Source organism: Artemia sp. Qi Xiang Cuo, chromosome 20 (genome assembly GCF_049724085.1).
Source record: "Artemia sp. Qi Xiang Cuo chromosome 20, ASM4972408v1, whole genome shotgun sequence".
Taxonomy (NCBI): domain Eukaryota; kingdom Metazoa; phylum Arthropoda; class Branchiopoda; order Anostraca; family Artemiidae; genus Artemia; species Artemia sp. Qi Xiang Cuo.
In genome coordinates this window covers 11,808,258-11,834,579 of record NC_142813.1, presented here as the reverse complement: position 1 = coordinate 11,834,579, position 26,322 = coordinate 11,808,258, and the positions used below count along the sequence as shown (strand labels likewise).

The 26,322-nt window shown below is 36.7% G+C and overlaps 1 protein-coding gene across 1 annotated transcript in view; it reads left to right on the top strand.

The window, feature by feature from the left end:
- The window catches only part of LOC148939871 (uncharacterized), a 43,566-nt gene extending 20,242 nt beyond the window's left edge, over positions 1 to 23,324 (top strand). The window contains exons 3-5 of the mRNA XM_089105994.1: positions 2,766 to 2,983; positions 11,400 to 11,540; positions 19,687 to 23,324. Coding sequence (XP_088962120.1) covers positions 2,766 to 2,983; positions 11,400 to 11,540; positions 19,687 to 23,220 — 3,893 coding nt within the window. The 3' untranslated portion in view covers positions 23,221 to 23,324. The remainder of the gene's footprint in view (positions 1 to 2,765; positions 2,984 to 11,399; positions 11,541 to 19,686) is intronic.
- Positions 23,325 to 26,322: the final 2,998 nt, after the last annotated feature.

Here is a 26,322-nt window from a genome sequence, read left to right as displayed (position 1 = left end):
TTTAGTATATCAATAAAATTAAAAAAAAGTCCTACTGAAGGTAGGGAACAACATTAAAATTAAAACGATCAGAAATTATTCCATGTTCGAGTGGGGCTGCGTCCTCCCTAACTCCTTCCTCTTTGCACTTAAGTCTAACTTTTTGTTAAAATTCTTTTAAAACAAATGCTCAAAAACAAGGGCCATTGACTTAGAATTAGAATTTTTTAAAGCACTAGCAAAGTACTGAGAGGGGTACAACCCCCCTTTGTATGGAATAATTTTTGTTTGTTTTAAGTTTTAATGTTGCTCCTTACTTTCAGTTGGAAAAACTTTTGTTTATTTAATTACTGATTGTTTTTCAAATCAGGCCAGAACCCCCACCCCCATGGGAATTTTTTCTCGGAGTATTTCTCATCACCCAGACAATATCATCTTTACTGTAAATTTCCCCTGGACAATTCCCCATTGAAAATTCTCCTTACTTTCATTTGAAAAAAATATTTGTTTAATTTCTGATTATTTTCAAATCATCATGGAAATCCCTCCCCCCCCCATACATGGATAGCTTTCCCTGGAAAACTTCCCCTCCATGGGAATTTCCTACTGCGAGAAAATCCCCCCAGACAATTCCCTTCCTGCTGAAAATTTTCCATGGATAATTCCCCTGGAACATTGTCACCTCATGTGAAATTGAGCAGCCAAAGAGAAATTAAGATAAATAAAAGCAATTCCTCATATGAATTCCAGAAAATTCTCCCTGTGTAAAATTTTCTCTGAAAAAGTCCACCAGGAAAATTTCCTCTCTTCAGAAAATTCTCCCCATGAAAATCCCCCACAGAAAATTCAATCCTTGTCCCTCCCCCCGGGAGGGACAGGGTCTGAAAAAGTTTCCAAAAGCTTTCATATGTTTCCCAATAACCAATGCTAAATGTAAACAATGGGCCAATTGTATAACTTAGAGCTTTTTCCCCAGGGGCTGTGGGGGGTCATGCCATCTTCAGAGGCATAGTTGTGGGGCTTTTCAACTAGGTTGAATCAAAAAGCTACCTTAAAATTTTGATTGGATATCTTTGGGGGGAAAGGGGCTGTGGGAGTTTGGCTAGTTGCCCTTCAGTATTTTTGGTCACTTATAAAAAGGCACTAGAACTTTTAATTTCCGTTTAAATGAACTCTCTCCCAATCTTATAGGACCGTTGGTTTGATACAATCACCCTTGGGAAAAAAACAAAAGAAACAGATAAATATTTATCCATGGTCTTTCTTCTGGAAAAAAGATACAAAATTCCACATTTTTTTTATAGTAGCTTAAAACCTCTACAGTATGGTACTCTAATGCAAATCACTTGACTTTTTGGGGATTTCCCCCTGCTTCTTTTGAAAATTAGGCAGGAATATCAGGCTCGTAACTTTTGGTGGGTAACATTAAAATTTGAACTTTATACATTTGGAATCAGCATACAAAGTCAATTCTATCAATTGTTATCAAAATTCCTTTTTTAGAATTTTGATTACTATTGGACTGAATCCATCCTTGCTTACAGTCTTGTTGCCACAAACATTTTGATAACAGACAAAATTTTACTTTCATTCTATAGCTGAGGTTTAGTTCTATCCACCTACCATATTAAATTTCTAAAATTAGGTATACAATGTTACAAATAAAGCAAAGTAATTGAAAATCATTAAAAAGGGGACAATTTCTATATATTTTTAAGCAAGTTTAGACCCTTCCCTAAAAATAAAGTCAAAGTGATATTATAATTCTGACTTAATGAATGGATAGGTCTGATACCAAGGAATCCAGGGGTATTAGCATATGTTTCTTTTTTTTTACCACAGCTGTAGGTTTGTGGCATTGCTTGTTTCAAAGGGAACGTGTACCTTAATTCTAATTATTTTTACTTTATTTGTAATTCTACCTACGGTTCTGAATTGAACATGGGGGGGGGGGGAGACAGAGATTGTTCTAGAGATCCCTTCCCTAAGAATAAAAATCTCCTGATTCAAAATCGTTTTGTTTGCTTTGAACACAAAAACAGTATTGCTCTAACATGAAAATACATTTAGCATTAAAGAGATGGAGATTTTGCTCAAAACTAGATTTTTCCTGGGAGGAGGGTTGGTATACTGGGTGATATAACTGCAAGAACGTTTCACAAACCCTAGGTCTAATCCAAAAATTTTCCAACAATGTCAGCACAAGTATTTACTTCTAATAAATCCAGTTCAAGCTCCCTTATAAGGTCAGCCCCTTTGGGTCAAAGCAAAATCTTTATTGATTTAAAGCAAAGTAGTTTCAACTCAATATTTAAAGCCTGGTTAATGCCTTTGACCTATCTGTTAGGGGGATTTCGGGGAATGTCAGTTGGGGAGAGGAGATCTGTCCCCTACATTTTTTACCCTCTCTCTTTACTGTTTGAAAAATACATTTTGTGAGGGGTATTTTTGTTGAAAAATTCTGTTTAGTTTTTTCAGTGAAAAATTGAAAAAAAAATCCTTCAACCCCTCTTACCTCCTAGATTTTGCCAAATACATTCCCGTCCCCTCTAAATGTTCGTGAATTGACGGCGCTGGGTATTTCCGTTTATTCCTAAGTTGGTAGGCTTTCTGGTTAAACCTATTGCAGATTATCCCTAAACTATTCAGACTTCAGTTTCGTTTTTACTATCAAAATCAAATAGTGTTTCATTTCTCATGATTTTCTCAATAATTTCCTGTATTTTTCTTCTTTGATTATTGTCCTTTTAAAGGTATATTCTACTTAAATACTTTTGTTATTTTAGCTGTACGCAAGCCTCCATATACGATTAAAGAGGCTGGCTATGGTTGTTTCCAATTTCCAATTGAAATCCATTATAAGAATCCAGAGAGAAAAAAGGACAAATTTGACTATGACTTGGTGCTGAAAGCTAATTGTGACTATGGCCATCTCAAACCACAGACGCTTGTTTTTGAGAAGCCAAGTGGTGACTGGAAGAGGAGATTAGTGGAAGGGGGTGCTGTAAGTTCATTTTACTTACGAAGTCCAATTGTTATTTTAAAGATGGAAATATAGCATATAGCTGACGATAGGCCCAACTCATTGGGCAAATCAGAGAATTTTTCTTATGGTGGCTGGTTTAAAAGTTATATTTTTGAGTTATAGTAGAAGAAGTGCTGTAAATTCCTTTTACCTAATTATGTCCAGTTGTTATTTTAACGCTGGAAATACAGCATACATCTGGAGACTGGTCCAACTCTTCAGCAAATCAGAGAATTCTTCTTATGATGGCTGGCAGGGCTGTTTCCTGATTTTTGTTCCGAGGAGGGGGATGCAAACAAGCTTAAAAATGCGGCCTTGGTGACTGGTTCAAAAGTTATATTTTTAGGTTATACTAGAAGGGGTGTTGTAAATTCCTTTTACCTGCTTAAGTCTGGTTATTATTTTTAGCGCTGGAAATATAGGATATAGCTGGGGATAGGTCCAACTCCTTAGCAAATCAGAGAATTTTTCTTGTGGTGACTGGCAGGGCTGTTTCCTGACTTTTGTTCTGGGGGAGGGGATATAAACAAAACTTAAAAATGCGGCCTTGGTGACTGGTTGAAAAGTTATATTTTTAGGTCATAGTAGAAGGGAGGGCTGTTAGTTATTTTATTTACTTAAGTTTAATTGGTATCTATGAAAGAGTTGGTCACGTGCTACCATGCTAACTGCCCATTGAACAAGACTTTGAAGCCAAAAAGCCATTCTGTTCGAAATGGTTGAGCCTTATATTAAAAAGAGCGTCTTGTCATGGAACGTAAAAGGTAGTCTCAGTGAAAAAATCGCCGTGGTGGAACAACTTTGCCTTACAAAAGAAATCATATGCATACAGGAACATTTTCTCTCTGCTGACAATATGAAACTACTCGATGTAGTGCCATCACATGTGCTCCACTTTGTAGCCGCAAAAAGGCCCAGAAAATGAGGCCGCCCCTCAGGTGGACTTGCTAAAATAATAGATAGACATACTAACTCCGAACTGTTTGCAAAATCTGACGATTTCCTTGCAGTTAAAGTGGGTGATACTGTCATTGTAAATGTATACCTGCCGACAGACTGTAGAGACGAAAATTCTGAAACGAAGTTTGCTCTAGCATGCAGAAAATTGGGTAAATGTATGAGTAAAATCAGAGCCTCACCTCCATTAGGGTCTTTTGGGGGACTTTAATTGTGACCTATTGATACGACTGATAATCTACGTACGGCTCTGCTGCTTAGCCTGAATCCAAATGAAAGAGCTCTCTTACCAAAATCTGCTGATTTCACATATATACATCCCTCAGGATCAGTGCAAACCTTAATCACTTGCTTGTTTCCGGTAGTATTGCCAGTCGTGCAGTAAGTGTAAGCGTACTTAATGATTTTGTAGTATCTGACCATTTGCCGTTTTCTTTTAGTATTATGGCTCTATTTAACCGTGCACGGGTAATCCAAGATTCTAAGTGGCGTACTGGTAGAATAGAATAAGATTGATATGCCCCAGTACCAGCATTGTATTGATAATATTCTCGCAAAGATAAAAATACCATTTAAGCTTTTCCAGAATTTGGTTCCGTCTTCAATTAATGAAACTCATATTAAATTAAATATATTTGCGTCACTTATTTCACACGCTTTACTACAAGCAGAAAAGCAGTTTGTCCCTCGCACTAAAGTACGAGTTGGATCCCAAGTGAAGGGCGGGTCCCAGAATTTTTTACTTGTTGAGGCTTGTAATAAGGTCAAATTATGGCTAAGTATCTGGATAGATTGTGGCCGTCCCAGAACTGGTGTTGCAGATCAGATCCGTTTATCCACCAAACGCCGTTTTCCAAAAGAGCTAGAGAAACATAGAACTACTTTTCGTTCCAATTTTTCTGAAAAGATTTTTAATAACCCAGGACTTTAGTGGAAAAATTTAAAACACAAACAAAAACAAAAGTCCAACCAGTCATTTAATATCCCTCCCGAACTAAGGGAACAACATTTCTCCAGAGAGTTTTCTGAACCAGACCCACTAATAGAAAATCCTTCTAAAGTCACACTCGAAAATATACTTTCGATAGGGGTCAAATCAATGTTTACTATATCAGTTTTGGATGTTTATAATATAATTCGTAACATTAAGAAACCTTTTTCAAGGGGTACAGATCACGTTTGCGCCAAACACCTAATATATGGAACCTCTTTTCTTTTTTCTCACCTTGCCCTACTTTTTAAATAGTGTTTACAAAAGGAATAGTTCCTGCCTCGTTTTCAACTGGCCGTCTTACTCCTGTCCCTAAAAAGAATAAACCCCTAAATGAGTGCTCACCATACTGGCCAATAACGGTAGCTAAAACTTTTTGTAAAATTTTGAGAAGTTTATGATGCCTGAGTTGTTTGATAAATGTTATGTGCCCCCACACTAATTTGGGTTCCATAAAGGAATAGGGTGCGCTCATGCACTGACGGCACTGTCGGCAGTTTTAATTGATGCTGATAAATCTGTAGAGCCGCTTGTTCTAGGGAGCCAAGATGTCAGTCTTGATTTTGATTCGACAATTCAAGCGCATATCCTCACTTAATTGTATAAACGCGGGGTCAGTAACAGTATTATTCGTGCTTTGTATGATATGTATAATCATTTAACTGTCATTGTTAATCTGCCTGATGGAATAATTACAAAGATAACCATACCTGTTCGTCGCGGAGTAAGGCAAGGTGCCCTTACATCCCCAATTTCGTTTAAAAACTGTATTTTCGACGCACAATCTCAAGCAGTTTCTTCCAAAAACAAAGAAGGGATAGATGTGTCTCTTATTGCTTATGGGGACGATGTCTTTAACCCCAGCCGAACGCTATATGCGTTTGAGAAAAATTTTTCCATTTCGAGTCAAGAAAATTTAGAAATACATCTTAAGTTTAGTGCTGAAAACTCAAAGGTGAAACTACTCAACTGGGGCCTAATTCTCGAAGGATTTAAAGCTTATCTTGAGAAAGTGTTAATCGCTGCCAAATTGGAAATGAATTATATTGGCCTCCCAAGTGGCACCTCTCTAAATGCAGCTAGAGATCTTATCATTTGCCATTTCCAGCGCCGGACGTCCAGTGCCTGCGGTGGCATAGTTTCCAATAAACTTCGTTTTAATCGCCAGCTACTAGCTAAATTATATAACTCGTATGCACTCCCAAATTTTTTATACCTTGCACCTTTTTGGCGTATCTTTTCGGCAACAGAATCAAAGCTACTCTGACGAATTTATTACCGGTATACTAAATATCTTCTCGGCCTCCCCCTCTGAGCAAGTAATTCTTAGGCCAATAGGAAATACGGCCTAATTGACCCCAATGCTGTCATCGGCAGATGCATTGCAGCTTACAATAGTGGAATAAATGGACACCCCTGGTGTTCCCTTTTAAAACAATAGGTCTTTCACGTTTACTGTTTTTGTGTTTGTTATATATACTGTATGATTATTTGGTTTATTATTATGCTTGTGTGCTTGTTCCATAAGTTCTATCTTTGTTTTGCTCGTGCTTGTCTATGTGCTTGTTACATTGGTTTGTGCTGTCATTTTCTGGTTTATTACTATGCTTGTGCGATTGTTCTATGAGTTTTAATTTCGTTTTATTTGTCTCCCTCTTTATCCCTCTTTTTCTTTTGCTTTTGTTTTCTTCTTCTTTTTTTGGTATACTCCGTTCATCATTGTATTTCAGCGGGTTATAAATAAATTCAATTCAATTCAATATAGGTGTAGACTGGTCCAACTGTATGGATGGATCAAATGACACTGGGTTAAAGTTATAGAAAATGTGATTTTAAGCCACAATTGTAAATTTAACCGGAAGGAGGTACTTATTCTATTCAAGAGGAAACTTCGGGGTTAATATTAAGATAAATTTATGATATTTTTTGTCAAAAAATGAATATATCAATTGATGTGTAATAAAAAATTGAAGGAAACTTGGGACAATGGAAGGATGCTCCCGCTGTCCTAATCAACTTGTATTAATAAACTGACATTAGCCATTGAATCTTATTAATGATTTTGCAAGTTTTTTTAATACACCATTCATTTCATAAAGCTATGGATTTATTTATTAAAAAAAAATGGTCGAATTTGAAGTTGGCTTTAAAGCCATAAATGTTATAATTATTGTAATTTGGATTTGACACTAATTATCTTCAAATTTGGGTGCTATGGGTACTTTAACTTGAGTTTAATAAGTGCCACTGATTGTGCAGTGTCACTTAAAATGGCACAATGCAAAAAAGCTCAATTGTAACTGAATAAAATGTGTATTTCATGAAAAGGTCAAAGCGTTATTTGGTCAACCATGAAAGTTTCTCAAATTTCTTCAGAAATTTTTCTTAAAGTTCTTTAGTTTTCCTGAAGTAGATTGTTTTTTTTTAATTTTTATTGAATAGGTGGGACTAGGTAAGTACATGTGGTAGAACATAGGCATAAATTTGAAAAAAACCCTTAACGGGTGCTATGAGAGGGTGTTTGGGTAAAAGGTGTTATGGGAGGCCATAAAGATAGGAGATGAAGCCAGATTCAGCATAGTTTAGGTGTTGAATTTGTTCCTGAAAGTTTCCGTTAAGGTTATATGTAGGCATAAATCAGTTAGAAAAAAAACATACTATTTGCTACGTAACTCAATGCATTTACCAAACATAAATCACTGCCGTACCTATTGCGTCTCAGCCTCCCGCCCCTAAATGGAGTGAGATACAGCCTTAACTTTTATACACAGTTTTTTTTACTTTTTTTAGTTCTTGGTTTCAGCATTATGAATCAGTTGTTGTTGAAAAACAAGCACAAACAATGATGGTAAATCCACAAAATCAACAAAGCTTTGTATGTACCCTATGGCTATATCCAATCCTATACTGGGAGTGGTTGGGATGCAATTGTAACTTTAGAACTTATAGTGTTTGGAAAGAAAATTGAATGGAGAATCTAATAGTACATATTTTTTTCCATCTGGCTTTTGTTCTATAGGTAACCATAAGTTTGGGTCACTTGACCCAACTAAGCCCACCATCTAGATTTTTCTCTTTGTGAGTGGACAAGCCGTCCTAGCCTAGCGTTTGACGCGTCCGTGAGGACAGGGGTTCGAGTCCTGGTGTTGCTGGCTGTTTGGTTTGGAACTGGAGTTAGTGTTGTGTCTGGCTCATCCAGAGTCGGTCCAGCTCAAAATGGGTACCCGGAAAAATCTGGGGAAAAAAGGGAAGCGTCAGATGATTCACCCCAACCACACATTGAACTCCCAGCGGAAGGCAGAGAATCGGGAGTTCAGTACCTGTGCTTCCCAGACTATTGGCCAGCATCCAAAAATGTTTTTTTTTTTTCTAGTTTAGGTGAGTAGACAAACAGTATGCATTTTAGCCAACTCTTGACATTTCACAGAAGCCCAAAGGCCCCGGAGCGTGTAAAGACCGTTATTAAATCGGTCTTGTATATTGTTTGAAGATTTTCGGAAATAAATAGGCCAATCACCACACCCTTTTTTGCATTAATAACCCCATCCCTTCCTCACAGATTATTCAGGAATAGTCAGTAGATTGACGTTGTATGGCAGAAATCAGATAGGAAAAGAAGAAGGATTTTGCTATTTTGGAAATTTGTTGGTAAATGAAACTTTCATCAATGGACTATAGCCTAAAGTATACGTTTCCCGGGATTTCTGGGAAGGAATCCCGTGGTTTGTTCTTGGAGCAGTAATTGTGTATATTGGTTTTTCAAGTTGTTATGCTTAAATTCCTTTCATTCTCAACGTTGGGGACGCCTTGTTGTATGCAGGTGAACTATTTGTCCAACTATTTTACAACTATTTTTCATTTCACAGGTGAAATATATGTCAACTAATAAATGATAAATATTTGTCAACTTCCAACTGGCCATAAGCCTGTTGTCTCTCAAGATTTTCTTCTTCAGTTTTGTCTTATCAGTATCCTATTCTTTGGTTTAACATCGTTACTTACCTTAATCAGAGCCGTTCAGGGGGTGAGGGGGGACAGGTGCTTCTGACCCGGGTGCCGTGGATGGGGGGTTGTCTATTTTAATCAAATTTTTCACTTTGATTCGGCTTTTTTGCTTATATTCGATTCGGAAGGGGGCAGTGTAATTAATTTTTTCCGGGTTCCACCAACCCTAGGAACGGCTCTGACTCAATACAATCCATGTTATGAACTGAACATTAATTCTGTGTATGTCAATGTGTTTATATGTAAATTTTTTCTCGAAAATGATATTATAGTGTTTTTTGAAGCTTGGCACACTATCATTTTTCGGTATGATAAAGCGATTTAGATAGGTCACGACTTTTTGAAAATTCTTTTCCTCCTCCCAGTTCCCTTAATATTTTTTTTATTCTCTGCTGTGTGAAATTAAAGACTGCCGAACTAAACACAAATACTTGAAACAGATGGCATTGACGAATTGAATCACCTGGGCTTTTTGGACACATGATAATCATAATCAGATCCCTTAACGAAAACAAGAAATTGGTTTCTTTGTTAAACCGTGTTTTGCTCATAAGAAACCGGGTTAATCAAATTTGCATGCACCGATTGCTTATTAATTAGTGAGCTTGCTTAATGCTTTTGTGAAAGAGATTTTTAAAATCTCTTTCTTTTCATTGAGTGAAACTTGATCCCCCGGTACTTGACATAATATGAGAAACATTGAAATGGCATCATTTTTATACAATCCTAAAAAGGGCCAGATTTGCTTCTCTCTCACTCGGACTACCTGTCTTGGCTTTTTCTACAATTATCCATGGCTTGATGCCTGCTACTACTTGATTTTAATTCAAAATCAACGGCAATCAATATCTTTACACAAGAGAACACTTTTATTTTCACTTCTGGAAAATTACTGAAACTTCCTTTAGTCCATTGATCAGTCTAAACATACTGATCGGTCTGTGATATATTCAGATTTTAATTTAGCCAATATCAAGGTTAAGAGCGTTCCCTGAAAGATGTCGATAAATTCAGCTGACTGTCTTTGATCTACCTAATTAAAGTACGGGCTTGTAGACTCTCTAACGATTCTTTTGTTTATTTCTCCTTTTGTTTTATGGGTTTCTTTGACTGAAAAATATTTTAAGAGAAATGAATAACTTAAATACTACTTATGAAACTGTGTGTGGGAGGGGGATCCTAAGACTATATTTTTATTTCCGAATATTTTAGTTTTCTAAAATAAATCAGGAAAGAGTATACTCAGAAGCTGCGTGGGGGTACAACCCCGCTGCACGGGAAAATAATCTGATTTTGGCAAAAAAGTCAAAAATATAGGAATTAAAAATTGAAAAAAAGGAAAAAATGTTTTACAGAGGAGGGGGAGAATCTGTCAGTTTTTTCTTTTATTTTTGCTGTTTCTCTCCTTTTTTCGTTTTTTGCCAGAATTTGAAGTTGCTGCCTTTATTCAGCTGTATTTTTATTTTTGTTTTCTTTGCTTTTGAATTTGTGTTGAAATAGATTGGAAGATCCGAAAATTTTTGTAAACTATGAGTTATTTTGGGGACTTATGTCTTGTCCTATTTATGTGTATTTGTATTTATGTTTGATTTAGAAATGAAACTAATTAAAAAAAACAATTTATTTAGATTTGTGAATTAAGCCAAGTTAAAAAGCAAAAACTAAAATTCAAAAGTGTGGAACAAAATTCCTTCTTTGCGGTTTTTTTTTGTGAGATCTGTTTGTGTATTTGCTGTAATCCAAACATTTCAGAACAAGCTACTTGTTTCTTCCATTAAAATTCTATAACTTTAATAATTTTAAGACCTTCTTCTAATATAATTCCATAATTCTAATAACTTTCATTTCTAATAATAAATGGTAGTAAATATCATGCTCAGGAAATTGTTGATGGGAAAACTATAGAAATATGCACGGGGATCCGGCGCTACACATCCTTTGTTTACCTAGTAAACAAATACATAAATAGACAAATACATAAAAGTTTAAGTGACTAAGTTTGGGTTATCATAGCCGAGGAGAGTGTGGGTTCGGCTCTTACCCATAGCAATTCTTTATTTTCGTAATTGCTAACAAACATAAAAGTATCTTTATAAAAAAAACTATAATCAAGGCCGTAATCAAGGGAGCGGTTAGGACCCCCCCCCCCAAAAAAAAAAAATGTTTGTCCGGGTTGTAAAAACGTAATGAAAATACAAAAAAAAGTTTTGATGCCTTTTTTTACAGTTTTTTTTTACCCCCCTTGTCTAGAAAAAATCCTGTATATAACCAGGGGCGTCGTTTGGGAGTGGCAAGGGGGGGGCAGTTGCCCACAATATTGTGGAAAAAATATTATACATCCCATGCCCTTTGACTATCCAGATATGGACCCCTCTTGCCCTTCCCCCCAATAAAAATGCTGGAGATTCGCCCCTGTATATAACCCTGCCTCTTTGATTGTAGGTATCTTTGTCTGGATCCGGCCCTAAAACAGTCAAAGAAGAAAAGAAGATCGAGAGAACAATGCCAGGTGAAGCCAAACCACCATCATCATCAGGTTCAAATTCCTCAACTAGTCCAAAAGGAAAAATAAAGCCTGCAAAGGTATGAATTGGTGGCTTTTTCTCACTATTAAATAATGTTTGGCAAAAAGTATGATTTCCAGACATAGTCGTCCAATAGATTGTCCCTAATAACGCAGCCATGTAAATTTTCTTCAAAAATTCTAATATAATCATTGCCAGATTTATGCGTGTAATCCCAAGCATGAACTGAGAGGTCACCTCTTCATTCACCAACTAATAGAAGTATTTCTATAAAGTTAGAAGGTTCTAATGAACTATGATTAGACTCCTTCATGAGGAGTATCTATAAAATATAAATGTTTTTACTTTTAAAAACAGCTATCTATAAAATATAAATATTTTTTTTTAATATAAATGTTTTAACTTCTATAACTTTAATAAATCAATAATATTAACATTTTTATTACTAAATATCAGTATATGTATATTAAACTGACAATGCACAATCATTTGTATTTTTTTCAGTAAAGTGCATATTATGTTCTGGCCTTGGGAAGGCATAAGGGTTTTGAGCCCAACATATGTTAATTTCGGCTTGTTTTAAGTTTCACTCTGTTATTTATTGTAATTTCTGTTCGTTTTGGGTTTCATTTATTTATTGATGTTTATTTGTGGTAGTGTTACGTTTGGTATATTATTTGATTTTATTTTTGCCCTTTTTTCGTTTAATGAAGTTCTTTACTTTTCTTTGAAAAACTTATTTTCTGGAAAAAGTTTTTTAATTAATTTCTGTTCGTTTTATATTGACATAGTCTTTTCAGGGAAAATGAAAATAATACTTTAAATCTTTTCGTTTTTTTAAGAATTTATAATTTGGCCTGCTATTTGTATGCTGGAAAGAAATTTTCAGCAATTTTTAACAACATACACCCTTTTAAAAATCTGGACACAAATAGTAGTTTTTAATTTAGTTTCATACCTCCTCTAGTTGACCTGAAATGGAAAACTTGATACTATTTAGAAAAAAATCTATTTACTTACTTTGATAGCTTGGATACACTTACACTATTTTGATTTGGTTAAATATTAAAAGCAGAAGTAGCCCCAAAAGTTTGAACATAATACTCTCAGTCGTTCTTGGGATACTGCTGAGATGCCTTATTTGGAATAAGCATTAACACAGTGCATTTTGATTTAATCTTATGACAACATTTAGTTTTTAAACATAAGGGCAAATGGGTATGTGGGCGTGGGACGGGGATTAGTTTTCCTCCAATCACTTTCGACTATTAAAAAGGGCATCAGCCCTTCCTATTTTCAATCGAATGAGCCCTTTTCGAAATTCCTACGACAACTCCTTCGATACGAAGTGCCCTGGCCTAAACAACAACAACAACAAAAAAATAATACATTATACCCACATCGATCTTTACTATAAACATTTCAAGCCTTCCAATCACTTTCGACTATTAAAAAGGGCACTAGGCCTTCTGATTTCCAATCGAATGAGCCCTTTTTGAGTTTCTACGACAACGCTTTCTATAAACACCTTATATGCCCCCAGGGCATAACTTACAACCCTTACCCTAAGGGCTTTGAGGGTGGTTGTCATCCTCTAAGACCTAATTTCCAGAACCTTCAACTACGTTAAACAAAATGTCTATCTCAAAATTCGATTGGATGTGTTTGGGGAAATGCTGGGCGTGAGAGGAGCGTTAGTCGCTTTCCAATCACTTTCAACTATTAAAAATGGCACTAGCCCTTTCAATTTCCAATCAAGTGAGCCCCTTTGAAGTTTCTACGACAACGCTTTCAATAAAAACCTTATTTGCCCCCCAGGGCATAACTTACAACCCTTGCCCTGAGGGCTAGGGGGGCGGGGTTGTCATCCTCAAAGACCTAATTTAAAGAACTTTTTACTACGTTGAACAAAATGTCTATCTGAAAATTTTGATTGGATGTGCTTGGGGGAATGGTGGGCGTGAGAGGGGGGCTAGTTACCCTCCAATCACTTTCAACTATTAAACAGGACATTAGCCCTCTCAATTTCCAATTGAATGAGCCCCTTTTGAAGTTTTTACGACAATTCTATGTATAAAAACCTTATATGCCTTGTATGAAAATATACATCTATATTTTCTATCTATGAAAACCTTATATGGGGGCTCTGGGGGTTTGTCATCCTTAAATACATAATTTCCAAAATTTTCAACAACATTGAACAAAATGGCTATCTCTAAACTTTGACTAAATGTATTTGGAGACATCATGGGCGTGAGAGGGGGTTAAATACTCTCCACTCACTTTTGACTATTAAAAAGGGCAGTTTCACTTTCCAATCAAATGAGCCCTTTTTGAAATTTCTACAACAACTTTCTATATAAACCTTATATGCCCCCAGGGCATAAGTTACAACCCTTGCACTGAGGGATTTGATGGGTTTATTATCCTCAAAGACCTAATGTCCAGAACTTTCGACTATGTTGAACAAAATGAATATCTCAAAATTTCGATTGGATGTGTTTGGGGAAATGGTGGGCGTGAGAGGGGGGTTAGTTGTCCTTCAATCACTTTCGACTATTAAAAGGGCACTAGCCCGTTCAATTTCCAATTGAATGAGCCCTTTTTGAAGTTTCTACAACATCGCTTTCTATAAAAACATTATATGCCCCCAGGGCATAACTTACAACCCTTGCCCTGAGGGCTCTGGGAGTGGAGGAGTGGTCATCCTTAAAGACCTAATTTCCAGAACTTTCAACTACATTGAACAAAATATCTATCTTGAAATTTTGATCGGATGTGTTTGGGGAAAAGGTAGGCGTGAGAGGGGGGTTAGTTGCCCTCCAATCACTTTCGACTATTAAAAAGGGCACTAGCTCTTTGAATTTCCATTCGAATGAGCCTTTTTTGCAGTTTTTATGACAAAGTTTTCTATAAAAAAAACCTTATATGCCCCCAGGGCATAACTTACAACCCTTGCCCTGAGTGCTGTGAGGGAGTGTCCTCCTCAAAAACATAATTTCTCTATGGAAATCAACGACGCTGAACAAAATGGGTATCTAGAAATTTTGATTAGATGTGTTTGGGGAAAATGTGGGCATGAGAGGGGAGTTAGTTGCCCTCAAATCACTTTCGACTATTAAAAAGGCCACTATACCTTTGAATTTCCAATTGAATGAGCCCTTTTTCAAGTTTCTACGACAAAGATTTCAATAAAAAACTTATATGCCCCCAGGGCCTAACTTATAACCCTTCCCCTGAAGACTGTGGGGGAGTGTCCTGCTCAAAGGTATAATTTCCTGAACTTTAAACTGCGTGGAACAAAATGGCTGTCTCAAAATTTTGATTGGATGTGTTTGGGGAAAAGGTAGGCGTGAGAGGGGGGTTAGTTGCAGTCTAATCACTTTCGACTATTAAAAAGGGCAATAGCCCTTTGAATTTCCAATCGAATGAGCCTTTTTGAAGTTTCCTTGACAATGCTTTCTATAAAACCTTTATATACCCCAGGGTATAACTTACAACCCTTGCCCTGAGGGCTGTGGGGGAGTGTCCTCCTCAAAAACAATATTTTTATCTGGAAATCAACTCTGCTGAACAAAATGGCTATCTAAAAATTTTGATTGGATGTGTTCGGGAATAGGGTGGGTGTGATAGTTGCCCTTCATTCACGTTCGCCTGATGATAAGGGTACTAGCCAATTGAAATTCCGCTCAAATGACCTCTTTTTGAAGTTTCTACGACTAAGATTTCAATAAAAACTTTAATGTACCCCGGGCATGACTTATAACGCTTGCCCTGAAGACTCTGAGGGGGGTGTCCCGCTCAAAGGTATAATTTCCTGAACTTTAAACTGTGTGGAACAAAATGGCTATTTCAAAATTTTGATTGTATGTGTTTGGGGAACAGTTGGGCATGAGAGGGAGTTTTGATACCTTCCAATCACTTTCGACTATTAAAAAGGGCACTAGCCCTTTTAATTTCCAATCGAATGAGCCTTTTTGAAGTTTCCTTGACAATGCTTTCTATAAAACCTTTATATACCCCAGGGTAAAACTTACAACCCTTGCCCTGAGGGCTGTGGGGGAGTGTCCTCCTCAAAAACAATATTTTTATCTGGAAATCAACTACGCTGAACAAAACGGCTAACTAAAATTTTTGATTGAATATGTTTGGAAAAGGAGTGGGCATGAGAGGGGGGTTGGTTGCCATCCTATCAGCCTCGATTATGAATAAAACCATTAGCCCTTTGAAAATTTGATGAAGTGAGCTATTTTTCCAGTTTCTACGGCAAAGATATCAGTAAAAACTTACGTGCCCTCCGGGTATAATTTATAACGCTTGCCCTAAAGACTGTGGGGGAAGTGTCCTGCTCAAAGGTATAATTTCCTGAACTTTAAACTGCGTGGAACAAAATGGCTATCTCAAAAATTAGTTGCCTTCCAGTCGATTTCGGCTATTAAAACGGGCACTAGCCATTTCAGTTTCCAATCGAATGAGCCCTTTTTGAAGTTTCTACGACAACGCGTTCTAAAAATCTTATATGCCCCCAGGGCATAACTTATAACCCTTGCCCTGAGGGCTGTGGGGGGGTTTGTCATCCTCAACGACCTAATTTCCAGAACGTTCGCAGACATTAAACAAAATGGTTATCTTAAAATTTTGATTCGATACATTTGGGGGAAAGTTGGGCATGAGAGGGGGGATAGTTTCCCTTCAACCACTTTCGAGTATTAAAAAGGGCACTAGCCCTTTGAATTTCCAATCGAATGAACCTTTTTTGAAATTTCTACGACAACGCTTTCTATAAAAAACCTTATGTGCCCCCAGGGCATAACGTACAACTCTTAGCCTGAGGGCTTTGGGGGAGTGTCCTCCTCAAAAACATAATTTCTATCTGGAAATCAACTACGCTGAACAAAATGGCTATCTCAAAATTTGGATTGGATGTGTTTCGGGAAATGGTGGGCGTGTATGGGGTGTTTGTTGCCTTCAAATCACTTTTGACTATTAAAAAGGGCACAAACCACTCCAATTTCCAATTGAATGAGTCCTTTTTAAAGTTTCTACGACAACGTCTTCGATACGAAGTTCCCTGGTCTAAAGGAAAAAAATAATACATTGTACCAACATCCTGTTGGATGTGTTTCGGGAAATGGTGGGTGTGGAAGGGGTGTTAGTTGCCTTCCAAACACTTTCGACTATTAAAAAGGGCACAAGCCACTCCGATTTCCAATTGAATTAACCCTTTTCGAAGTTTCTACGACAACTTCGTCGATACGAAGTGCCTTGCTCTAAAGGGGGGAAAAAATAGATAATACATTGTGCCAACATCGTTGTTATATGTCCCCAGGGCATAACTTAAAACCCTTGCCCCGAGGGTTGTGGGGGAGTGTCCTCCTCAAAAACATATTTTCTATCTGGAAATCAACTACGCTGAACAAAATGGCTATCTCAAAATTGTGATTGGATGTGTTTGGGGGAATGATGGGCTTGGGGGGATAGTTGCCCTCCAATCTTTTTCGACTATTAAAAAGGGCACTAGCCACTCCAATTTACAATCGAATTAGCCCTTTTCGAAATTTTTACGACAATTCCTTCGATACGAAGTGCCCTGGCATGGAAAAAAAAAAATAAAACATTGTGCCATCGTTCTTTACTTAGGCAGCGCGATTGCGTTGCCTATGATATTTTCAAAACAATGATTGACCAAACTCAATATATTTCAAGACTTTTAATTAAAACGAAATGAAGCCTAGTAACAAGTAAAACGTGTAATTAAGATGGTGGAAAATTAAAATGTATATATATATATATATATATATATATATATATATATATATATATATATATATACTATCTATATATATATATATATATTTATATATATATACACTACTACTACTACTAACAACTCACCGCAGCACCAAGCCGCCTGAGGCCTACACAGCTACGCACGCTCCTCCTCCATTTCAATCTATTCAAAGCCTCCCTTTTTACACCCTCCCACGAAGTTCCCATTTACCTTAAATCTTACCATTTACCTTAAATGACGTCCTCCACCCCAGACGAGGACGACCTGCTTTCCTTTTAGCCCTAGACGGTTGGCCGAAATAGAACAATCTTCGGCAATCTGTCATCCTTCATCCACACAACGTACCCTGGCCACCTCAACCTTTCCTTCATTATAGCCCTAGAGAGAGATATTGAACCATATTTTGTGCGTGGCCTGGAAGAAAATTCTTCAGTTCCAGTGCGCGTATCATAAAATAGGCTTTCACTTTAACGCTGAAAAGTCTACTGTGTTGTTGTTTAATTCAAAAGAAAGTGAGCGCGCGCCAGTTCGTTTAGGTAATGCCGAAGTTGAGCTAGTTAATTCTATTGTGTATCTAGGTCTCCCGTTCGGGCGTTCAGTTACTGAAACCCGTCGGCTTCTTATGGCTCACTTCCACAAACGCACGTCGTACACCTACAATCGTATTGTTGTAAATAAGCGGAAATTTGATCGCCAAATTCTATCACAACTTTATATCGCTATGGTGTTCCCTCATTTGCTGTACTTGGGCCCGTGCTGACGAATTTTTACTCTGAGTGATAGGCATAATCATCAAGCTACACATTAGAGGTTTGCAAAGTTTTTGCTGCTGGTGTCCCCGTGGACGAGCAATCGGTACTTGTCTTAAAGGTTTAATATAATTAACCCAGAGGATGCTATAGGACCGCAAAACCGGCGTTTTAATTTGTGTATTTGCGGCCATCCTAATGGACTGTCAAATTTTTTCTCGTTTACTTTGTATGGCTTTTTATATTTGTGTTATCTATTTTGAACTGGTATTATCTTCTTTTTTTTTTTGTTGTTGTTGTTGTTTTGCTCCATCTGCCTTTGTTTTTGATGGGGTAATAAGATATATATATATATATATATATATATATATATATATATATATATATATATATATATATATATATATATATATATATATATATATATATATATATATATATATATATTAAAGGGGCTAATTTTCCGGGGGAGGGGGATACAGGCCCCCTGGCGCTTCCTATTTTAAGGTTATTGACAACCTGGCATGATTTGATGATTTGGCAGCCATTGCTGGCTTCAATCCATCCAATCTTGGCAACGTATTTCACAAAACGTCCTCTGATGGCCAGCCACTGGACAGGATGGCCAGTGGCTGGACGGTGAATGAAACTTCGAGCAGCAAGTCCTTATCTGTGCCTACTACTCTCAGGAACTTTTACTCTCAGGAACTCAAGACATTTGGATACCACCAATGGTGAACTTAGTCGGATTAGTTTCTTCTTTTTTCTCAGCTTTTAAAAGAAATTTATCACACCCCTTGTGTTGTTGGACTTGTAAGTGTTTAACTGGTTTTAAAAAATAGTTTTAGATTCGGTTTTATTCATCTAATTTTGGAAGCCTTTATTTCTAAGTTTTTCTAAACTTGGTCCACTATAACACTAAACCCTCTATATAATCACCCTGTGGACTAGTCCTCATTCTTCAATCGTCAGTTTTAATTGTATAATTCTATGGTTGGGAGTACGATAATGCTTCCTCTTTGCTTTAGATATTTTTAATTAAAAAGTTCAGTATCTTTAATAAAATTTGGTAGAAAATTAAATTAAGATTATGTCAATTAATGCACACTCGAAGAAAAAAAAACAATGTCGATGAGCCAAAATTTGGAATTCCCATTTTACTTGGATCAACTTCTGAAACAAAGTAAAATTGTTATTTTTACCCAAGTCCCTTCTTTTACCCTTCTTTACCCTTTTTTACCCTTCTTTTTTTATTGACAGTTTTACCCTTCTTTTTTTATTGACAATGTTTGTGTAAGTAAAATATTGAAGAAGTCATCGCTGAGGCAGAGCCTGATCAATTCAAAAATTCATTTGGGTCTGTCAACTTATTTTCATAAATGTTGATACCTATAATCTGGAATAAGGAATTTGCTTCCTCTCAAGGTTGCTCTGAAAGACCCTCCAATCCCCTAACTTCCAAAAACAAGTTACAACGAGCTAAAAATAGAATATGAACTTAATTATATGTTTCTATATTTGCTATATAAGGGGAGAGGGCATATTTGCCACCCTCCCCTTGCTATATTTCAGTCTCCCTCCCCTAAGTGATTATAACTTAAAATTAAATTGTTTTATTTTGTTTGATTTTATTCATCTATTTATTCCTTATTCTTTTCTTTTAGGAGTCAAAAGAGTCAAAACCCAAAATAAGCAACTCTTTCCTTGATATTTTTGGTGAGCCAGCAATTCCAGTTGAAAAGAAAAAGAAAGACAAACAAGAAGTAAAAAAAGAAAAAAGTGGAATAAAAGAAGAAAAAAAATCTGATAAAGACAAATCCAGCAAAGAAAAGAGCAAAGAGAAGGAGCGAAGCTTTGATAAATCAAAAGATGAAGAGAACAAAAAAGAAAGCAGCAAACACAAAAAAGATGTTAAAATCGAGGCTGTTGAACCTAAAAAGGAGGACGTTCGTATTGTTACCGACAAAGTAAAAGAAGTGAGTAAAAGGGACAAAGACAAAGCTAAAGCTAAAGAGCTAGATAAAAGTCATGATAAAAGTGACAGAAAAAGTAAAGAGAAGAAGGAAAAAAGTGAAAAATCTACTAAAGATAAAGCCGAGGTTAAGTCACATAAAGTAGAGAAGGAAAAACGGAGTGAAGAAAAAGTAAAAGAGGTGAAGAATGAGCAAAAGAAAGATGATAGAAGATCTAAAAGTGATGAAAAAAAGGGTAGTGAACATAAAGAAAAAAGGAAAAAAGAAAGTGAAACCAAAAGTTCAGAAAAATTAATAAGCAAAAAGCATTCAACAGACAAAAAAGAGATAAAAGACGAGCTTACAGTTGAGCAACAGCCGGATATTGTGCCTAAAGTGAATACAGAATTTAGAGATAAAACTCACGACAAAGTTCAAGAAAGTACAAAAACAAAACATGATGCGAAGAAAACGTCAAGAAAAGACAAAATAGCCAGTAAAACAATGCCAGTGTCTAAGGGTACAATTAAACCAGAGAAGAAAGTTGAAAAAAGTGAAAAACATATTGAAACAGGTAAAGTTAAAGCAAGTGAAGACATTTTAGAGAAGAAAGTGAAAGTGAGAAAAGACTCAAGTTCATCTGTATCGTCAGTTTCTCTGAGCTCGCCGTCTCAGGTTTTTAGTAGCGATAGCTGTCATCCACTGTCACCAGAACGTTCAAAACCATCAATGCCACTTGAAAAACTTATTAACAATATATCAACGGACTCGTCAAGTTGCGAGTCTGATTTTGGGTCGCCTGGTGTTATTCGAAAAAATTTGGAGAAAGAAGTAAAGGTTAAAAAGGAGGAGAGGCCATTGTCTCATAATGAGGAAGAGGCGTACAGGGGGAAAGTGCCACCGAAACTAGTCATGTCAGATACAGTCAATCGCTCTCGTAGCCCCAGTGCAGATCTCGCTGTGAAGCAGGTAACTTCATCAGTAGTTGCAGATAATTTGAAAAAGCAGACTAATAAGAATAAATATCCGTCTACGTTATATCGATTAGCTGTCCAAAATAAAGAGCGTGAGAACGAACTTCTTCAAAAAGAGAAAGAAAATGCCGAATTAAAAGCAAAGGAAGCTAAAAAGCTTGAAGAAAGTTCTAAAAGGGTTGCAAAAACCATTGGACCTGCAGTGGTTCGACCTGCAACAAGTGCTCGGCCTGGGCTAACTGATCGACCTGCAGCAGCTGATCGATCCAAAGTCAAAGTAGAAATCCAAAGTCCGACGACATCAAGCTCCTCCAGTGAATCTGAAGAGAATGACACCAAGAAACCAATAACTGTACCTGAACCCCGTCCAAAGCCAAGTCAAACGTCCATAAAAAAATCATCTGCTGATGGGCATCACCTGTCAAAAAGGCCGCTAAAAGCAGTCACAGTCAAAGCAGAAAAATCGTCAAGTGACGATGAGGATGAGTCAAGTAAGAGGTTACCTCCTCCAAGGCCAAGCTCTAGAGGAATATCCCAAAAGCCTAAAAGTCCTAGTGAGAATGAAAATGAGTCAGCCAAAAGATTACCTCCTCTCGGGCCAGGTTCTAGAGAAGCGTCTAAAAAGTTGAAAACCGCTAGTGATGACGATAACGAACCAAGCAAAGTGTCCCCTCAAAGACCGACCTCTAGAGGTATTTATAAAAAGATAGAACATTGCAGTGAGCCTTTTTCCTCTTCTGAAGATGAAAAAGAGGTAAAAGCAAGCCATGTCAATTCACTTGTAACAGTGACGCCCCCAACAAAGACCAACAAAATTAATAAAACTCTGGATAACAGGGAGCCAATTAAAGTTTTGTCTCCTCGTAGACCTAGCTCTAGAGATATTTCTAAGAAGAAAGACTCAAGGGAATCCTTATCTTCCTCCGAAGACGAGAGAGATTATAAGACAAAACGTACCAACTCACCTGTAACTGCTCATCATGCAACGAAAACTAACCAGATTATTAAAACATTTGACACTGAAGCAAAAAGGCAAATGACTGAAGAGAACAGCCAAGAGGTAACTAGTGATGAATCCTCTTCCGCCTCCGAAAACGAAAATGATGCTAAGACAAAGGGAAGAGACTCGCCTCCAGCATTTCAACATGCAATGAAAGCTAAAAGGACGATCAAAACAGATGGTATTGAGCAAGGAAAAAAAATGATGAATAAGAAGAAGCGAGAGATTCTAGCAGCTAAATTGAAGAAACACTCATCTCTTTCAGAATCTTCAACTTCGTCTAAAGAAAGCGGAATTGTTGGTAACAAACTGACTGCAAAGAAATCTCTATTTACCAAGCAAAACGGAAGAAATGTGGCTATGTTAGAAACAAAGAATTCTGGTCAGAACTCAAACAGATCTGACTCATTCTCTGATTCCTCTTCTGATACTGAAACAGATATTAATAGGAGATCAAAGTTAACACCAAATAAGATCTTGGATGTTAAAGTGGAGAAAAGAGAAGATAAGGTATCTTCAACTGAGGAAGGCGTTAAACAGAATGGAATAGCTCTTCACTCAGATATGAAAAAGGTTTCTGAAGACAAATTTCAACTAGGACGAACTTCAGAGATTAATAAGCTTCCACTTGCAAGATTGTCAGACGATGAAAAAGCCAACTTTCGACCACCACCGAACAGTTCTCCACCACCTCTACCACTGTTATCGGAAGACTCATCAGATGAAGTGGTAAAAAAAACACCAAAATTTCCTCTGCGTGTTAGAAAAACCAGCTTGTTGAGTAAACCTAGAATGCCTTCTAGTAGTAGCGATACCTCAGATTCTGAAAGTGATGAACCACCTTCTACTTTATTTAAGAAGAGTCGACCACAGAAACGAGCTCGAGATACCTCGTCAGAGAGAGGTCATCTGCCTCATCCTGGCAGTAAAAAAGTCCCATCCCCAAGACTACCTCATGAGTCGATTAGTAGACAGAAATCCGCTAATCCTGTTCATGAAGACTACTTAGAGATCAAACCTGCGGGGGTTCAGTGGACAGACCCAAAGAACGGGTTTTCTGACATATCTAGGTTCACGAAAGATTATTTGGAAGACCTAATGGAACTACAAAATCGTGTTTGCTCAGTATCTGACCCTGACATTGCCCAGAGAATCGTGGATGCTATAGAGGAAACTGGATGTTTTGAAATTAGTGCGAATACTTTTGATTTCGATGCTTGTAAACTAGACCTTGTGACTATCCAGAAACTTAGGAATATTTTGAATTTTTGAAATCTTGCTATGTGTTAGTTTTAATTTTTCTGACTAATTTGATTATTTATGCTTTTGCATTTTGTTACGAGTTGCGAATAAGAGTACAAACGTTATCTAACAATTTTTTTTTTTTTTATAGAATAATTTTCTTTTCTTCAACCGGGAATATTCCAAAATAAAGCTGCAGAATTTTATTTTGAATCCTTAAAAACTATTACCTTGGAAGTCTTACTCTCCTGTAATATTATGAGGATCAGAGCTATATGAGATATGATATCTATTTAAAAAAAATCGCTATCACAAGCCCACAAAGGGGCGAATTCGGACTTTGGAGTCGACAATATAAATGGATACACTAAATATGCAAAGAACAACAACAAAATAAATGAAAACCATAATGAACAATCATTTAAAAGTCAATAATTAAAAATGCAAAAAGTAAGTTAAAAAAATAAAAAGATAAAAAACTGGTCGAACTAAACTTAGAGTGAAATAGAAATGCATTAGAAACTAGTAAAACTAAACTTAGAGCAAGAAATAAATGCCTTTAAATTAAAAATGATGCTAAGAAAATGTCAATAATTCAACTACAGTAAATCAATAAAAGAGTTAAAAAACAATAAAACTGGTCAAAAAAAAGGGGGGGCAAGCAAATGAGTGCAAGAACCTGGGCAGTACCATCAGCTAATAAACAAAAAGAGGGGGGGGGAAGAAACTATTGAGACATTTTATTAATTTTTTCTGTAATAAAGGGGACAAAAGTTCTTTCGTATCTCGAAGTAACGCAGCGAATGGGGGAAAAGCAGGGATGGGCTCAGAAACAGCTCGAGGCGGCCGTAATCTTGACGGGGAATCACGTTTGGGGAAAATACTTGCCGTCCAAATTTTTGCTATGGTATTTTTTGCATAAAGGAGGCACAAAGAAATCCTCCTTTGCTCAAGGGTTTCCAGACTATCTTTTTTAGGATCAGCGAGTATGGTACCTTGCCTTCTTTGAAAATTATTTGCAAAACTCTCTTTTGGATTGATTCGATTTTTTCCGATTAATCACGAGATATATCAGGCTGGCAAACTGAACAAGCGTATTCGAGATGTAGGCAGTCAAAAGACGTGTAAATTCGTAAGGAGTGGGACGGGGGGACGCTAAATTTATTTAGGAGCTTAAGGAGGGTGATAGACATAAGCTCTATAGATGATGTCTTTAACGTGGATATCCCACTTTAAATTTGAAAAAATTGTGACGCCAAGTATTTTAAATGAGGACATAAAAATTTCAGGAGGGATAGGATTAAGAAAATAAGGCGAGGATTTGAGGAAACAAATGGGCATTATCATGGACTTAGAGGCCTTGTTTTAGGCATTACAGTATTTATATTTAGAATTAAGTTTTCTAATTTGTTTTGCTGCATTTATATTTTTTTCTTTTCTTTACTCTACTACTTAACTTGTATAGTGGGTATACAAATAAATTATTGTTAGGATTATTTTCGATATCTAAAATATCGAGAATATGCCCTATGTTCGAATTCAGTTCACAGGGGAAAGAAGAGGGAAGCACTTTTCAGATATGAAAAATTAAATATGAAAATTAAATGATATATAAATTAAATATTTAATTAAATGAATTTTAGATATGTAAATTAAATCAAAAATAAAAGGCTAGTGGGAAAATTGTAAAAATACCTATAGTATTTCTAGGAAAGCATTTTTCATTAGAGGTATGAAATTATGGAGTGTTTGGTGCTCCTGATATAAATTGTTTGGGCTGGCAAAGTCTTAACCTTAAAGAAAAATACTTCTACTCCTCTGGGTGTTAATCGCCCTCTTATCGGGGTAGTCACCCCAGCGCGTTAGTTTTTTCTGATTTTTTTGTGGCTGTATATATATTTTCTTTTTTTTTGGGGGGGGGGGGGGGTTAAGAAAATTTTTCTCTTAGTTCAGAGAGTTATTTTCTTATTCTCCCAAAATTTCTTTTAACTGCAGAAAAAAGGCAAGAACAACTTTTGGAAAACGACAGTGAGCTACAGTAATGCACACTTTTTGAAGTTATATAGTTTAGCCCCGTGATTCCCAACGTGGGGCGTAGGCCCCACCAATGGGTATTGGCATGTCCCACTGGTGGGACATGGTAATATTTTGGTGGGTCATGGGCAGGACGTTTACCCTTCGACTGACTATACTTTATAGCCTAATTTTGAAAAAAGAAAAATTTCATGTGAATGACGTCATATTCAAATGTATTTTTCATTAGCATAAGATATACATAAAGAACGACCTGAAAAATACCCAAATAAATGGGCCTTTTAAGGTTCCTTCAGGTGAATAAATGTGAAACTTTGAAAAACAAAATTTAAATATCATGAGGGGGGCATCAGGATTCTAGATATACCTGGTAGGGCATGGCTCAAGATAAATACTGGTCTAGCCTAGCCTAAATTGATAAAATTTTGTACATTAATTTCACAGAATTTGAGTCACTTTAGAAAGGCTTAGCGAAAATGTACATATTTTGTTAGCCATGTGATGAATTAACGTAATTTGTTATTTTTTCCAATATTTAGAATTGGTGTCAGTTTTTGCCAAGTCATTCTTTAATTTGGCAGTCCTTATCAGGTGTCTTCACATTGGGGGGGGGGGGGGGATGTCAGTGTTTGCCAAGTCATTCTTTAATTTGGCAGTCCTTATCAGGTGTCTTCACGTATGGGAAAGAGGGGGAAGGCCCCCCCCCAATGTTTTTGTTCACTCGGTAAAAAAAAAATAATTCGGTAAAATCGTGTCTAAAATTCTTTGTTTGGTTCAATAAAGACGACCACGAAAACACTGACCATGTCATCTACAGAAATTTTGAACTTTGTCGGTAAACGCGGTAGTTCTACCGACTCCTGCCGTGATTTTATAGATGATGCCACAACTTTCCATTTTTTTTAAATAAACAGCATTAGAATAATGACATGATATGTACCGAAATTTAAATCTTGGTTGGTAAATGCAGCGGTTTTACCGACTCGTGCAGTGGTTTTACGTATTGTATTTGAAACGGACATTAAGCTAATTATTGACAAAAAAACAGTCGGTAAAATCTCTCCCCCCCCTCCAAATATTTTGGCTAGTAACGACACT